General features: G+C 42.4%; 1 protein-coding gene across 2 annotated transcripts in view; it reads right to left on the reverse strand.

The window, feature by feature from the left end:
* Window positions 1–17,822, reverse strand: part of LOC139446204 (probable G-protein coupled receptor CG31760) — a 266,996-nt gene that overhangs the window by 24,484 nt on the left and 224,690 nt on the right. For both annotated transcript variants that reach the window (XM_071227532.1, XM_071227523.1), the window contains exon 9: window positions 16,158–16,303. In XM_071227532.1, coding sequence (XP_071083633.1) covers window positions 16,158–16,303 — 146 coding nt within the window. The remainder of the gene's footprint in view (window positions 1–16,157; window positions 16,304–17,822) is intronic.

The raw sequence follows: 17,822 nt of genomic DNA on the forward strand, positions 1-17,822 counted from the left end.
TTATTCGATGGTGATGGATTTTATACGGGTATCGTGGTTGTGTTTTGGACCTTAAGTGTGCAGTGTTTCTGCGAGCGTTTTCAGCCTAGTAACGTTTTGATTATTTGTGGTCAATTCCAATTTTCAAGTGTACACGCACGCTTTCTTTTGCCCAGTATTTTAGACGACATTATTGGAAATTTAGTTGAATTCAGGACTAAATGTGTTTTTTATCTCCAATGATAAAAATATAATGAATTAAATTCGATTTTTTTTAAAAATGTACCTCAGTCCTTAAAAGATAAAAAAAAAAACACATGATACCCGACTTTCTTATCCAAGCAATTTAAATTTACACATCAAAGGTGACCCTAAAAATGTAAAAACATCGAAAAGAATATCCATTACAAAATATGGCATCACTTTTCAGATAAAGGCTATACTGACACCGACAGGTGACAGACCCCAGATCAAATAACCCTCCATGTTGACAGCCGAGCGTGCTGAATCTATCATTATGCCGTGTCGACCTCTCCAGGGAGACGGTTGATGATGTGGGGGCGAGATGGTGAGAGAGTTCTGTCACAATATAAAGCACTGTGTACAATGAAACCCCGTTACTCCGCCAACCTCATTATCTGGACGCTTAATGCAGGATTGTCTGCGAATGATTTTGTTTTGCATTGAATGGACCAGACAATCCAGTGATTAACATTATGAAGATCGATCTACACAGTTGGGTGAGTGAGTGAGTTGGGTTTAACGCCGCTTTTAACATTATTCCAGTTATATCACGGCGTGACTGCTTAATATGGGAGGAAAGTCCGAAGTGACGCAGGTCTCAGACGTTTACCACTTCGGTGAAAGCCACGAGCACGGGTATGGTGCTGGCAAACCTAGAAACATAATCGGGGCTAACCGGGATTTGAACCCACAATCATAGGTTTCTGGCGAGCCAAAGGGACCCAACTCTGCACAGCGAATCGCGGCGCTTTAGACAACTTGGCCACCCGTGCCCCCCTATACAGTTGGGATACGATGACATGTATCAACCATGTCAGAGAGCCTGACCATCCCATCCTATCCCGTTAGTCGCCTCTTACAACAAACATGCTTAAAAGGGAACGACTATTTGAAGTGCGGTAAAAAAATATACTCCACGGCTCCTAGGGATCCCTTCCCGTTTCGCAGAAGTAATAAAAAAATCCTGTCATATTTCACAAAACCTCATTTCGTTTGAAATATTTAAATATATAATATTCTTCCCAAGATCATCAATGTCTATATACCCACGTTTAAAACTGTGTAACCGCATAGGCGGTGATCGGAGCTGTACTACCTTTTTAAGTGCCCTTTATCATTATATACATTACAGATATACAGATAAGCTGCGTATTTGCGTAAAACTCGTAACATAAATCACCATCTACCAATTAATTTAGAGTTGCTTAGGTACATATACGCATGAGGAATTTAAAAAATACGATAGTGTAACACTATTCCGAGTTACGGGTAATTACCCAATAATCCCATTCAACTTGTGTACAAGTATTTCGTTACGGATAATTTTTTTCTGATCGAGTGCAGGCATCACACTTACATGAACTCCAGTTTATTGCGGTCACTTATGCGTAAACAAGACACGACGTCTCGCCTGTTGTCAATTAGATATATACATGTATAATGACTCAAGTCTTTGAAAGGCATTTAAAAGGGATACACATAAGGAAGAGAATTTATGGATGTCGACTTCTTCATTATGAGGAACACAACGTTTCGGAGTATATGCTTACTCCTTCATCAGTGAATGAATGATATTAGGCAGAGAGCATATATATGTACATGTAAGAACAACAAAACTAATAAGATAACAAAAGGTAGGACCCGTGAAGATTCCGGGCTAGAATTGGTCTTCAGCAACCCATGCTTGCTGTAAAAGGCGACTATGCTTGTCGTAAAAGGCGACTAACGGGTTCGGGTGGTCAGGCTCGCTGACTATTGTGTGGATCGATGCTCATGATATCAATCACTGGATTGTCTGGTCCAGACTTGATTATTTACAGACCGCCGTCATATAGCTGGAATATTGCTGAGTGCGGCGTAAAACAAAAAAAACAACCAACCATATCATTCATTCACCTGATGGAGGAGTAAGCATATACTCCATAACGTTGTGTTTCTCATATTAATTGAGTGAGTTTGATTTTACGCCCCTGACAACAATATTCCAGCAAAATCCAGCGGGATTCACACATTGTACCCATGTCGGGAATCGAACCCGGGTCTTCGGTGTGACGAGGGAATGCTTCAACCACTATGCTACCCGGCCGACCTCATAATAAATACTTAAATCCATAAATACCTTTCCTTATAAATAATGATTGTTGTGACTTTATGTGACATTTGACACTCATGAGACAGAAACAGGAACAGAAACGAATTAGAAGTCACCTGAAACAGCATGTCAGAAGAAATATTAAAACCCGTCTACTCATTTGTATGAAAATACCGAATAGACTGGATCCAAGAGAGTGAAAATAGATCGAATACCCAAAGAAAACTATCCATACCAAAAGTAAACGGTAATGTGTCAGTAAATACTCCATAGCTAAAAATATATCTGGAGCCCTGTAATACCCCTTTAAATGCCTGTTAATGGTAATAACGGTAAACAACTACGGCCCAAATTTATTGCACTTGTACATTGCACATTATTTTGTATCTACCAAAGCGATCCTGTAATGTAATACGAGTCAGATCTGGTCTTGTACCGCCGTAAGTGGATTCGCGATTAAAGTAATTGGAATCTAGATGTTTGGAATTAAATGCACTGGGGTCAGGGAGATGACGTTACAGCGAATGGCCACCATGATGCTATTACATATGGTTATTACAGAATAAATGAGGAACGTTATCACAATTGTGCTCTTTTCAAAACACATGTAGTTGATGAAAACATTATTCCGCAATAAATATTTCATAGGCGACGATGCTTGTCGTAAGAGGCGACTAACGGGATTGGGTGGTCAGGTTCGTTGACTTGGTTGATGCACGTCATCGTATCCCAATTGCGTGGATCGATGCTGATTATGTCATTCATTGGATTGCCCGGTTCAGACTCGATTATTTACAGACCGCCGTCATATAGTTGGAATATTGCGGAGTGCGGCGTTAAACGACAAACAAACATACGAGAAATAACAGAACTGCATACGCGTGACATAATTTCCTTCAGTGGGAGTAACTGTGTTACGGAATTGTCATTTCTTTTAACGTGGTCCTTGTGCCAATACGATGAGTGAGTGAGTTTTGAATGGTAGTTCAGGTTTATCACGGCGTATCAGCTTAATGTGGGAGGAAAGCCCAAAATGATGCAGGTCTCAGACGTTTACCACTTCGGTGAAACCGACGAGCACGGGTATGGTGCTGACAAACCAAAAAACATGATCAGGGCTTGACGGGATTTGAACCCACGATGATAGGGCTCTGGTCCGCCTCAGAAACGCAACTCTGCGCTACGAATTGCGGTGCGTTAGACGATTGGGCACCCGCTGTATCTCCAGGGGTCGCGTTTCGGTGAACCTTCACCAACCCTTGGATCAATTCCCGTAGTTCTCGCGATCTCAAATTACCTGCCCTTGATTTTCATTAACATTTTACCGACCAATCAAATGTCGAGAAAGGGAAATGGGTAAGGGAGGTAACCTGTCTTGCCTAGACACCAAAGCCATCGGAAGTTTTAATGGACATGAAGACTTCCTTTCCATCAAGAAGATTTTCATTTGGGTTTTCTTTTGCGCGTCAATTTTGTAATGTTAAATTTCTCTGATTTAGCTCACATTCTGATTGGTCGGTAAGACTGAGTTGTGGACCAAATGAAATAGGTAATGAAAATCAAGGGCAGATAATCTGAGATCGCGAGAACCACGGGAATGGTTTCAGGGGTGAGTGTTGGTTTACCGAAATGCGATCCCTGCGGCGTGTCAGCTTAAAATAGGAGGAAAGCCCGGAGTGATGCAGGTCTCAGACGTTTACCACTTCAGTGAAACCCATGAGTACGGGTATGGTGCTGAAAAAATTAGAAACATAATCGGGGCGAACCGGGATTCGAACCCACAATCATAGGTTTCTGGCGTGCCTAAGGGCCGCAACTCTGCACAGCGAATCGCGGCGCCTTAGAGGACTGGGCCACCCGTGCCCCCTTGAGAAATAAAGTATCTAAGACAGGGACGCTGCATTAAGTTGAATAGCTCATATTCCATCAATGGTCTGCTCTTTATCAAGTTCACACGGGCAAGATTAGTTTGCAAACTCCAAAAGGTTTTCCACACGACAAATGTAGCCGTTTTCCAGTTGCTCTTCACTTCTCTCAAATGTCGACGCCATTTTGTAAGTGACGTAATTAAAAGTCATGTGACGTCTACGCTGTAACTGATTGGTTGGAATCGACATGTATTTAAATCGAGTTTGAAAACATTGAAATGTTGGCCAAAATATAGGTGAGAATTCTATTTGTCGCCAACAGTTTGTCAAACTTCACAAACCAATTTGTCAAACTGTTCACACACATCAACTTGTATTTGTAAACATAATTCGCTTAGTATGTCGTGTGAAGTCACCTTTACTGCCTGTGGTCGGGTGATGTCCCACGCATGAACAACACTGTCTGGAGTCGGGCACCAGCTGTGGAAGTGTTTCCATGATTGTCGAGGGATTGAACCGTCAACCAGTGTGACACAATCAGCAGACCTGTCTGCACAGTGTTGAACGAACATCGTCAACCAACTTCTGGGGGACACGTGGCGGCGGGGGTGTGTCGAATCAATGAATGCTTCCAGCAGGACAACATCTGCTAGGTGACCAACGTCTACCAATTGGCACCCTTTCCGATCAAAAGTTAAAACAGATTAACTACTGTAGACAGTAAGCTACGGTTATAACGAACTCAAAGGGACCACTAATTATAGTTCGTTATAACCGTAGTTCGTTATAAGCATATATACAGCATAACGACAGCAAATAGTCGGGACAAAAAAAGTAGGTTCGTTTTATCAGTCAGTTCGTTATAAGCGTGTTCGTTATAAACGTAGTTTACTATATATTCCTTAATGAATACTGTCAGCACCATACCCGTGTTCGTGTATTTTACCCAAGTGGTAAACGTCTGAGACCTGCATCACTTTAAACTTTCCTCACACATTAAGCTAACACGCCGTGATATAACTTTAGTACTTATCAAAACGGCATTAAACTCTCACTCACTCACTCACTCACTCACTCAGGTTTGTCAGAACCATATCCGCGCTTGTTGGTTTCACCAAAGCGGCAAACGTACAATTTAAATCACTTACTAAATGGATACAACACACATTATTACAAATCGCGGACCATCACCGCGGATATTGGTGACAATCCAGTAACTCAACTCGCTGGCATGTTCCAAGCCAGTCTACCTTCTTCGGGCTCCGTCGCCCCGTGCCGAAACATTCGTCACCACTCGCCTCTTTCCGTAACCTGCAAAAAGCTATTCGGCTTGTCCCGGAATAACACGAGTTGGTAACGAATGGTGCCGAAACTGTCGAAGAAAGCCGACCGCCTATCGTCGTATGTGAATATACTTATAAACCTACTGGCTGTTTGTGTAACTCGATATGGAGTTTTTGAAATTGTGGTAACACCTCGTATGAGGTATTACAACGATTGTAACACCTCGCAGGGGGGCTTACAATCATTGTAAACCCTTGATAGAACAAAAACTACGAACAGCCTACGAGACGCACGTGCAGATTTCGTGCCACTGCGAGACGCACGTGAAGATTTCGCACCGTTGCGAAACCCACGTGCTGAGGTCACCGGTTTCATTTAAGATTTTTTATTACAGTTATTTAATTAAAAACGTTGTCTATGCGATGAGTCGGAACTAACCATTTCTCCTATACATAAACCCACCAGTCCCTTCTGTAACAATATGCATACATTGCACCGTCTCACACTCCTATACCTTATCAAACGAATTAACCTAATTTCCTTCGTAATTGCGTAAACTGCGATTATCTGTGGTTTCTTTGACATTACACGCTGAGCGTTGGTCTAAATACCCATTCATCCTGGGTATCTGGAAGCTTGTTACGACAGATAAGCTAAGGTTCTCAGCGGAGTCAGTGCGATAATGTTAAAAGCGTTGTGAACTATGTGTTTTACATGGTAATAATGGGATAATGAGAAACACGCCAGGAAGTTAGTACGTCTAGTCGTCCAAATGACTCGGATTGGAGCGCTTCCTTTCTGTCAAGCAACTGATGATGTTTCATCTTAAGAGATGTAGACTTGTGTTATCCTAACCAGGGGTACAATGAAACACATCAGTGTCTTACTATTCATATCCGACTCATCAGACATATTTGTCCTTGCCGAACCTCGTGCTGATATAACAATGATGATGGCTTTATTTAGTGAGCTTTTAGCGTTGACGAGTTTGTTAGGCGCTGAATCGAAGACTGATTTGAGACCAGTTAATGAGCGAGTGTGTGGATGTTTCACGAGTGAGTGAGTGAGTATGGTTTTATGACACTTTCTTTATTCCAGCAAAAAAACATGGCGGGGGACACCAGAAATTGCTTCACACATTGTACCCATGTCGGGAATCGAACCCGGGTCTTTGGCGTGACGAGCGAACGCTTTAACCACTCGATCGCCCCGGAGGTTTATCGAGAAAAACATTGTCCCCGAAAGTTCTTGAAAATAATAATTATGCTTCATATGGTTGGAAATAAATAAATTACAGGCCACAAGAATTACATTGTTGCAATGTGTATTTCAGCAAATATTTTTTGTTCTTTGTTTTAATTAAAAGAAAGCTGGTCTGGTACAACGGCCAGTCCTTTAGCCTCAACATGTGTGTGTGTGTGTGTGCGGTGTCCGCCTCTGTGATACTGCTTGAATATTGCTAAAAGCGGCGTAAAGCTATACTCACCGATCTAAGCTAAACTGACTGCAGTAACCGTCCCATCTTCCCGAGGCAAGAGCGTTAACTGACTATAAAAGTCCAGTTTCCACCCATGCCGAACTAGGCTGGTATAATGGAGTTACATTTTGGCTGGACTAACGAGTCTATATATAGTCCAATCAAAATCGCTCCCCGAAATCGAAATCCACTTCGTAAACTGTCGTGCAGATTTCGGTCGATTGCAGGATTTGCAAGGCATGTGCACAGCCAACTCGTTGTCAGCAGATATTTTCCAAATCTTTTCATGTTTTTAATCAAGGTGCTTTTAATGCATTTCGCGATGTCAGACCCGTTTTATTACAATATAGACCTTGAATATCATCAGATCGTCTGGACTGGGCGCTGCTGTTTTGTTTGAAGCAAATGCAAGTGATACGAGAGGTGGAATCTGATTGGTCCATAGGAGAGACATAGAAGGGACATAACTCGTAATAGCCACTGGTGGTGCTACGATCGGGCCCAGGAATTCCACCGAGTTCGGCAAGGGTGGAAACTGGACTTTTGTAGTCAATTAAATCCCTTGCCTCGGGAAGATGTAACCGTTCATACCTCACTAATACCGCATTCACTAGTTGGCCGCATACAGCCAGCAGTTGGTGCCGAAGAAGGAGCAGACTGAACGCAACTCGCACACAAAAAGACAGCTTCCTGTAATGGACTGATGATCCACACACACAATCCTGCTAAAATGGGAGGACATAAAACTGTGATCACTCAAAACTTCAAAGTAATTTCACTTTAAGACGCAAATCCCCCAAATGCTACATATTGGCGTCAACTTGATTGCATAGTGAGCTTCAATGATTGCTCTACGAAAACATATGACTCGATGTCATCCACGTCACAAGATCAAAGAAGATGGAGCACGTTATGAATTGGCTTCATCAGCTGTGGCTGTGTTACTGAGACAAAAGATCGACAGCCAACCGTCCCAATATAATCACTGGCAATAAGGGTATGCGTTATTCATACACAGTGTTACAAAAACAGGCCACACAACTCACGGGCAGAGCATCCGTAATCAAACGTATCCGGTAATGTTAGTCCTACTGACATAATGCCACGCCATTATCTTTTGGTAATGAAGATTCCAGTACCGATGCGTATTAACTTTCTGCGGCAAATGAATACATGGTATTCGCGGTTGACCTTGAACTGTGACGTTATTTCGGTAACGTAAAATTGACGTCGCGAACCGATAATTCTTTAAGCTCCACATTAGTAACAAGCTAGCAATACAGGGCAGGTCATAATACAAAGTTAACTAATGGATGTACAATGGGCAATCACTTCTTGGTGTTATTAAAACATTGAAGATATGATTATGGAATTTTGAAATTATATTCGGTTACTGTATGTTCTGATAGACCGCCTCCGCGGTGCAGTGGATAGAGCCTCTGCCCAGAGAGGGGAAGGTAGGTGGTACGATCCTCTGTCAACACCTTGCAAAAGATGGAAAAAGATGGTACTAGTTGTTACCCTGCATAACCCTCGGTATTAAGATGATAAAGTGAGTGAGTGAGTTGAGTTTTACGCCGCTTTAACATTATTCCAGTCATATCACGGTGTGTCAGCTTAATGTCGGGGGAAAGCCCCAAGTGATGCAGGTGTCAGACGTTTACCACTTCGGTGAAACCCACGAGCACGGGTATGGTGCTGACAAACCTAAAAACATAATAGGGGCGAACCAAGATTCGAACCCACAATTATAGGTTTCTGGCGTGCCCGAGGGACGCAACTCTGCAGCGCCTTTGACGACTGCACCACGAAAAGACCGAAGTGATGCATGTCTCAGACGTTTACCACTTCTGTGAAACCCACGAGCACGGGTATTTAAGATGATAAAACAAGGATACAGTGTCTGAGTTGGGTACCCATGTTAAACTGAGGCATGATATCTCAGTGGGCTAGCTCCATAAAACAGGCATGACAATCCAGGCTAGAATATTTAGTGCAATAATCTTCAACGTGATGTTGAACCTCGTTTCACCTAACCAATGTTCTTACTGGTATACATAAAAAAATTAAACGGGTCTGGCCATTTGTAATATTTCTCTTTCAGTAACACATCTCGTTGAAGGTAAAGTGACTCACACCACCACCCCCGTAATTATTTCTTTTCGCAATAGTAAGTGAGTGAAATTTCAAGATTATAAGTCGAAATTTAAAGACAATAAGTTGAAATGTTCAGATGCTATATTGAAATTTCAAAATAAGTTGACCTTTCAAGATAATAAGTTGAAAATTCAAGACACTAGCTTAAAATCTCAAGTTAGTATCTTGAAATTTCAAGAAAAAGAAAAACAAACAAAAACCCAACAACAAATGGCCCTAAAGGGCTTCCTTACATGCATTAAATACTGTTCAAAGCGGCCTTAAATCAACCTCACTCACTCACTCTCCAGTCTTCGCTCTGTGATTTCCCGAAGGACCCAAGTATCAGGAGTTGAATGGACAAAGTCTGAAGAATGCATTCAATAGAGTATGTACACAAAAGACAAAGAAATGTCTCCGATGTATTTGCTGGAACGCGCCGTCGGTTTTCTCCATAGAAATACTCATTCATCCTTCACATTTGTCACAAAATCAAACACCGGCCACCAAATTTATCCAATCCAAGTCCTGGTTATTGGATTCGGAACTGACGATAGACCTTTAGATCAAACGTACCACTAACTTGAACTGGCAAGACCGTACAATGAAATCAACTAATTTTTTGGTTTCTCTCCGTGAAATACGAATTTATCTACGAATTTAAAAACATGTTTTCACATCAGTAACAAAAACTAAATTCCCAAAGTAGGCAAAATGTTACACTTCCAGGTATATGTGCCGTGAAATTAAAAGACAAAAAACAACCTAAGTTAATCAGCTAACACCCTAAGGAAATCAAGGGCCCGCCAATCAATGCTAGATGAAGTCACAGGCAGCTTAATTTCTTATACAAACCGGGATTAAGTCACCACGAGATTGAAGAAAAGACACTTTTCAATTAGCAGGTTTAACCAGGGTGGCTTTTAAGCTTTTTAAACACTAGAGTTTGGATGTGACAGCTTCGTGATCTCACGAGACACCAGGAGGGCGTAGCTCTCGGTCAAGTCACTCACGCGATTGGCGGCCTCGTTCTCGCACCCAGGGGTCACGGTCGTGTCAAGATACGACCAATCAAATGACAGGATACGATAAGCATCGTGGGTGGTCGTCAAGTGGCTGGCAGCCATGTGAGCTCTAGCTGCACAAGTGTTTTTTCGTACTGAGTCTCAGATTTAATCTTGTAAATTACAACTGACACCTTTTGACACAGCGAAGCAGTAAAATCGAAGATCTCATTGAAAAGAAGTACTCCCTTAGATCTTCCTCGACAAAGAAAGCGCTGAGGGCACACGCCCCAATGGTTCTAATGCTGTAACTGAATCTAAAAGTCGGTGAATGAACAGCTGAAAGTAGTATTTCATATATGGACGTGGTAGGGGAGCCTCAAGTGGCCCATTTACGTCTAAGCTAAGTGATCAAGGACCATAGTTGGGCCCGTGTGGGGACAGCGGATCCTGTTACTAATACGGACTACAACTCTACACAGTCACTGGTCATCTCAAGCCCATTTAATATGTATCCAACACGTGTAACAAACGTATACCAATCGCTAATACTTGTATACACCAGGTCACACAATCGCCCGTGAAAACATACGTCCGTATGAGTTGTGGCCCTTATTTTCACCAACGATTAGGGGCGGTCGGGTAGCCTAGTGGTTAAAGCGTTCGCTCGTCACGCCGAAGACCCGGGTTCGATTCCCGACATGGGTACATTGTGCGAAGCCCATTTCTGGTGTCCCCCGCCGTGATATTGCTGGAATATTGCTAAAAGCGGCGTAAAACCATACTCACTCACTCACACACCAACGATTAAAGTCAGGGCCCAGTTCTAGCGTAGGCAAACCAGCGAGTGCTCTGACCAATGAACGCTTAGGTTACATCACACACACGGCAATGTATATATCTCGTGCAACATGTGCCACAGCATTGCGGTCATCTACTCCACACATCGCTTTTATATCATGCAACGATTGGGTTCGCACAAACTCCATGCACGGATAGGGATCATTGGACTCCCGTGAGTTATAAGATCTCATTTCAGTACCCGACTAAATATATAGTCTTCACTACTGCTTCGAATAGCGGCCGAATGTATTCACGGGGAACAGTGTATACAAGTACAAACCCGTGATTTGTTTGTTTGTTGTTAAACGCCGCACTCAGCAATATTCCAGCTCAATGATGGCGGGCGACTCTGCTTGTCGTAAAAGGCGACTAACGGGATCGGGTGGTCAGGCTCACTGACTTGGTCGATGCATGTCATCGATCCCAATTGCGTGGATCGATGCTCATGATATATATCACTGGATTGTCTGGTCCAGACTCGATTATTTACAGACCGCCGTCATATAGCTGGAATATTGCTGAGCGCGGCGTTAAACAACAAACCAACCAACCAACTATGATGGCGGTCTGTTAATAATCGAGTCTGGACACGAACCAGTAAAGTAACATCATACTACTCAAAAGAAGTGAAAGAACACCGACTTGTTCATATGACTATAGTTAATCTTGGAAGACTGGTGGGTATTGCAACAAACGGCCTTCCTATTGTGGATGTTCCTTAACTTGTTTCGAGTAGTATGCATTAAAAGTAGTCCCTTTCAGTCCAATCATGGTAGCACGCAAAGAGTGTGTGGTTGGTTGAGTTAAACACGGATAAAGAAAATCTAGCATCCTTAGTTCCAAAGGCGACACCAGTTTTCGGTAGAGTGCCCGTACGAAGATCGTGACTCAACTACAGGTAATAACATTCTAAAACCTCGCAAAAATCCACCAAAATTACAAGCGTAATATTTTTGCCAGTGTCAATTTCATATAAAAAATCCAATATGGCAAATTAATATTAAAACGTTTTAAAATATTGCTCTAAAATACCCAATGCTTCGTGTCCATCGTTTAATTTCACACCAGGAAGCCACATAAGGTAATTATTTGACATGAAAAGATGTACGGAACCGCGCGTGCGGTTCTCTAAATTATGGAAATTCAATTACTAAAACATGACAAGACAACTGTTAATACGTAATGTTTTAAATAGTGTAAATGTCAACTGGTTTTGCTCGCGTCCTTTTTCAGGCTAGTTTTAATAGTCACAGAGAGCCTTCAAGTAAAATGTCAGACACAGACGGACGCGTAGTCAAAGTATATTTACAACTACCGCTGTAAAAAGTCTTCCGATACATCTTTGCAGCAAGGGTTGTATACTCCCAAGGGAGTTGAGAAAGGAAATCGAGTGCACACTGATCCATGCATAAAGCGGGGTGACAGTATTGTTATAGCGGTTTGAGCGGATGGAATTTAGCGCAATACAAATAGCAAAAGAATTATTCATCATCATCATCATCATCATCATCATCATCATCATCATCATCATATTATTATTATTATTATTATTATTATTATCATTATTATTATCATTATTATCCGTAGCTCACGTTGTTGTCATCCATCGCGTTGCCCCTATTTCTTTCCACATGTATTTTTGCGTACGATCACATAATTTTTAAATACATCCGCTCCCCCACCCTTCCCCAGCCTCTCTCCGACTCCTACCATCCTCAAAATGATAAGCGATCGATCCCTTAGCTTTCGGATCTCAAGCATCATGAAATTCAGAATTAACACATTTTAGTTTTAAGAGCTTTGATGACCCAGAGGGCGGCATATTACGCACGGGGGGCCCCCCAGCGCTGCTATCTAGCGCCCTTTTACAGATAATTATGATAGTAATGTTTCAGTTAAAGGATAATGAAAAATGTGCAACTAGAGTTAAAAAAATGATACGGGGAAAAGAGACATGCATGTATCGATTAATCGATCCGAGTGCAATATTAGAGATATTACGAAAACATCGGTCTAATTTGGTGAAAAACGGACCGTATTTAAGACGAATTATCTGCGACTTTGGTTTATTTTCACATTTCTGTCATATTCCACGTGCCTGACATCACAAGAATGAGTGTGTTTAGTTAAACGCCAATTTTAAGAGTTGTCATATCACGGCGAGTCAGTTTGATGTGGGGAAACTCTGGAGTGATCAACACGAGCGCGGGTTTGGTGTTGATCAGGAGCTGAACTCAGAGAGCATCAAGGATAAGAACCGGTTTCTGGTACACCAAAGGGACGCAACTCACAGTGTGAGTGAGTGAGTTGAGTTTTACGCCGCTTTAACATTATTCCAGTCATATCACAGCGTGTCAGCCTAATGTGGGAGGAAAGCCTGAAGTGATGCAGGTCTCAGACGTTTACCACTTCGGTGAAACCCACGAGCACGGGTACGGTGCTGACAAACCTAGAAACATTATCGGGACTCATAGTGAATTTGATGACTGGGCAACCGTCCCCATTCAACACAAAAGGCCACACAGGGGAATTGTACTGTCCATACATGTTAGTTTTTTTATGCTGCAACACATTCCGTGTACCTGTCTATATCAGCACCCAATGAACAACACAACATAAACAACAAATAAACAAACAAAATTTTCATGAAGTGCTGATACAGACAGGTACACAGAATATGTTGACGCAATCAGCTATATTCCAGCTATATGTAAGTAATCGAGTCTGGACCAGACAAGCCAGTGATTGACATCACCAGCATCGATCCACGCAGTACGGATACGATGACAAGCATCAACCAAGTCAGCGAGCCTGACCACCCGATCTCGTAATTAGTTGCCTTTTACGTCAAGCATGGGCTGCTGAAGACCTATTCTAATGCGTATGTTCACGGGTCTCGTGGAAAGTACTGTCTCGCAATAATCAGGCTAAAAAATAATGGAAAACACAAAAAATGGTCGTTATCGAAATCAAACGTGTCAAACCGAGCGTACACCTAAGGATTATTTAAGAATCCCAGAATCCTTAAAATCCCAGGCAGTATAACGGAATATCGTCTACAAAGTTCTCACCAGAAGGACTTTTCTCATCATGGCGTCACAGAGTGCTTACTTTTTAAGTTGTTTTTTAAAGGTGATCATTCATCGTTTCCCGAAACCTAAATCTTGCCTCAAATTGAAGCTGAGCACAACAAAATGAATACTAAACAGAATTTTCCACCTACGCTGCATGTTTTAAGCAAGGGACTCCAGGTCTAGATTACTATAATTCCCGCTACTTACAGGACACACGGAAGATATTCGGCTATCGACCGCAATGAACGTGTACATCGTAGAGCCTGGACGACACTAAGTGTATTTGACAATTATAACGGAAGGAATACCATGGGCAATCAGTTTGTATACAGTCGCTATCTGAGATGAAAATAGAAAACGATTTATAGTAATAATGCTAGTTACCCTTTTACTTGGGGAATTAGAGTATGGTTACATAAACACGTCAATCCTAAAGCTTCAGATAACAGAAAAATATAAACAATAAAGATCAATTATCTTTTGTCAGATATCTCATTATTATTTCAGCGTTTTTTGAGCTTCCTTCCTATTATCTGTCGATAATGAGTATGAAATGGGAGAGTGGGTTTGAGGAGGTTGAGGAGGTTGGGGAGGTTGGCATCCCGGGGGGTTACCTTACCAGAACCCATTGGTGCGAGTGGGGCTCTCACTGCACATGCGTCTCAATTTACCAACCAGGTTTGTTTCTTGTTTAAAAGCACTCAGCAATATTCCAGCTATATGACGGCGGTCTGTAAATAATCGAATCTGGACCAGACAATCCAGTGATTGACATCATAAGCATCGATACACGTAAATTGGGATCGATGACATGCATCAACCAAGTCAGCGAGCCTGACCACCCGATCCCGTTAGTCTCCTCTCCCGACAAGCATTGTCACCTTTGATGGCAAGCATGGGCTCTGAAGACCTATTCTAACCCGGATCTTCACGGGTCTATAAAAACAGGTATCTCATTGTATCGACCACATGTCGCATTGTAAACCACGTACCTCGATGTATCTCCTGAGTTCTCAATGCATTAACTACGAATTTCAATGTATAAACCACTTTTTCACGATGTATAAACCAGGTATTTTAATGCATCGCCCTTGTGTCTTTATGTATCTACCACAGGTCTCAATATATATCTTGCCTAAATCTATCGGACATTCGTTTCAAAATACACAAAAGGCATGTCCGTGACAGTCAATAGCATCGAGAGACAACATGTACCGGGTGGTTCCACCCGTTTTCTGAGGCACCCCATCTTGCACCACTCAAGGCAGCCTGCGACAGTCAATAGCATCAACAGACAACATGTACCGGGTGGTTCCACCCGTTTTCTAATGCAACCCACCTTGCACCACTCAAGGCAAGCCTCCGACAGTCAATAGCATCGAGAGAAAACTTGTACCGGGTGGTTCCACCCGTTTTCTGAGGCACCCCATCTTGCACCACTCAAGGCAGCCTGCGACAGTCAATAGCATCAACAGACAACATGTACCGGGTGGTTCCACCCGTTTTCTAATGCAACCCACCTTGCACCACTCAAGGCAAGCCTGCGACAGTCAACAGCATCGAGAGAAAACACGTACCCGGTTGTTCCACCCGTTTTCTGACGCTACCCACCTTGCACCACTCAAGGCAAGCCTGCGACAGTCAATAGCATCGAGAGAAAACATGTACCGGGTGGTTCCACCCGTTTTCTGATGCACCCCACCTTGCACCGCTATAGGCAAGCCTGCGACAGTCAATAGCATCAACAGACAACATGTACCGGGTTGTTCCACCCGTTTTCTGACGCTACCCACCTTGCACCGCTATAGGCAAGCCTGCGACAGTCAACAGTATAGAGTGACAACATGTACCGGGTGGTTCCACCCGTTTTCTGATGCACCCCACCTTGCACCACTCAAGGCAAGCCTGCGACAGTCAATAGCATCGAGAGAAAACATGTACCCGGTTGTTCCACCCGTTTTCTGACGCTACCCACCTTGCACCGCTATAGGCAAGCCTGCGACAGTCAATAGCATCAACAGACAACATGTACCGGGTGGTTCCACCCGTTGTTTGACGCAACCCACGTTGCACCGCTATAGGCAAGCCTGCTACAGTCAATAGTATAGACAGACAACATGTACCGGGTGGTTCCACCCGTTTTCTGACGCTACCCACCTTGCACCACTCTAGGCATGCCTGCGACAGTCCTGGCTGTGAGGTAAGCGGCAAACACCAGTACGATGACGATGAGGCGCTTGATGAGGTCACCGTCGGAGATCTTGATGCGCGCCGCTGACCGCACTCGGAATACAACTGATATCCTGAAAGAGAGAGTGAGTGAGTTGGGTTTAACGCCGATTTGACCAGCATTTTAGTTACATCACGGCTTGACAGCTTGACGTGACAGGAAATCCTTAAGTGATGGAGGGCCCCGTTCCACAGAGCGATCTTAGCGTTACGACAATGGTAACGCCAATACCTTCACATAGACTTACGATAGTCGTTCAAAAGCGTCTTTTGGAACGGGTGAAAGCCATGAGCACCGGTATGGCGCGGATAAACCTACAATCGCCCCTTGAAATAGAATCACGAAATATCTCGAACTGAGCACTTCAAATACTACATCTGCATTTGCCCCTTCATTTTGTGCTGGTGAGGAACGTACGCTTCACATTCAGCTAAATATAGCCTCTGAGCGATGCCGTCCCATCACGTCACAGATCAGCACCGTGTTCCACAAAGCGATCTTAATGCTACGTCTGTCATAAGTCTAAGTTGAATGTATGGGAGTTACGGTCGCCCTAGTGTTAATATGACTTCGTGGAACGATGCCCTGGGCACTTATGCGGGTCGGGTCCAACAGATCACTGATGTCAATAACTTTGGGTATATCAGGGTATATCATACGTAAGCTAATAGTACCATGATTATGTTTTTCTGATTATTTTCTCGAAATTTCGAGTTCTTTCTCGTTACTTCGAGTTTTTTCTCGTTGTTTCAATTATTTTCTCGTTATTTCAATTATTTTCTCAACATTACGTGTTCTTTCTCGTTACAACGATTATTTTCTCGTTACTTCGATTATTTCCTCGTAATTTCGATTGTTTTCTCGGCATTTCATTTTTTTATTTCGAATTTTTAAAATAAATTTAAATTACGAGAAAATGATTGAAATTACTAAAAAATAATCGAAGGAACGAGTTAACCAAAAAAAAAATTCGTGAAAATAATTGAAATAACGAGAAAAAATTCTACATTTCGAGTTTTTGAGATAAACTTAAAACAACAGAAAGAGAGAGAGAGAAAAAAAATCGAAATTGCAAGAAAGAATCCTCGAAGCAGCGAGAAAATAGTTGAAATAACGAAAATATAATCGAAGTAACCAAAAAACAGTTGAAATTACAAAATATAAGCGATGTAACACGAAGAAAATAAATAATTGAAATAACGAGAAATTTCAATAAAAATAAATATGCTCCAAAAGTAGGACCATTAGGCTTTCGTAATCACGCTTCATCGCGGTAGATCGCGGCATGACAACTTCATGTGAGAGGAAAACTCAAAGTGACTCAGAGCGCATGCGTTTACAACATTGGTCAAACACATGAGAACGGGTATGGTGCTGAAAAAGCATCAGAATTGGGGCGAATCATGGATCCGCACCAATGACCAGGTTTTGGGGCTGTATTTTAAATATACACGATGTTAGTCTCTTCCTATACACACATCATTAATATTTTCAATGTGTTATTTCAATCGAACCAACAAAATATACCAAAGTGAACACTGGAAAAATGGAACTGCACCGAATGTACTTTCTTTGGTTCATATTTCTGCCGT

The sequence above is a fragment of the Haliotis cracherodii genome, unplaced genomic scaffold (genome assembly GCF_022045235.1).
Source record: "Haliotis cracherodii isolate W230 unplaced genomic scaffold, xgHalCrac1.p SCAF_10, whole genome shotgun sequence".
NCBI lineage: Eukaryota > Metazoa > Mollusca > Gastropoda > Lepetellida > Haliotidae > Haliotis > Haliotis cracherodii.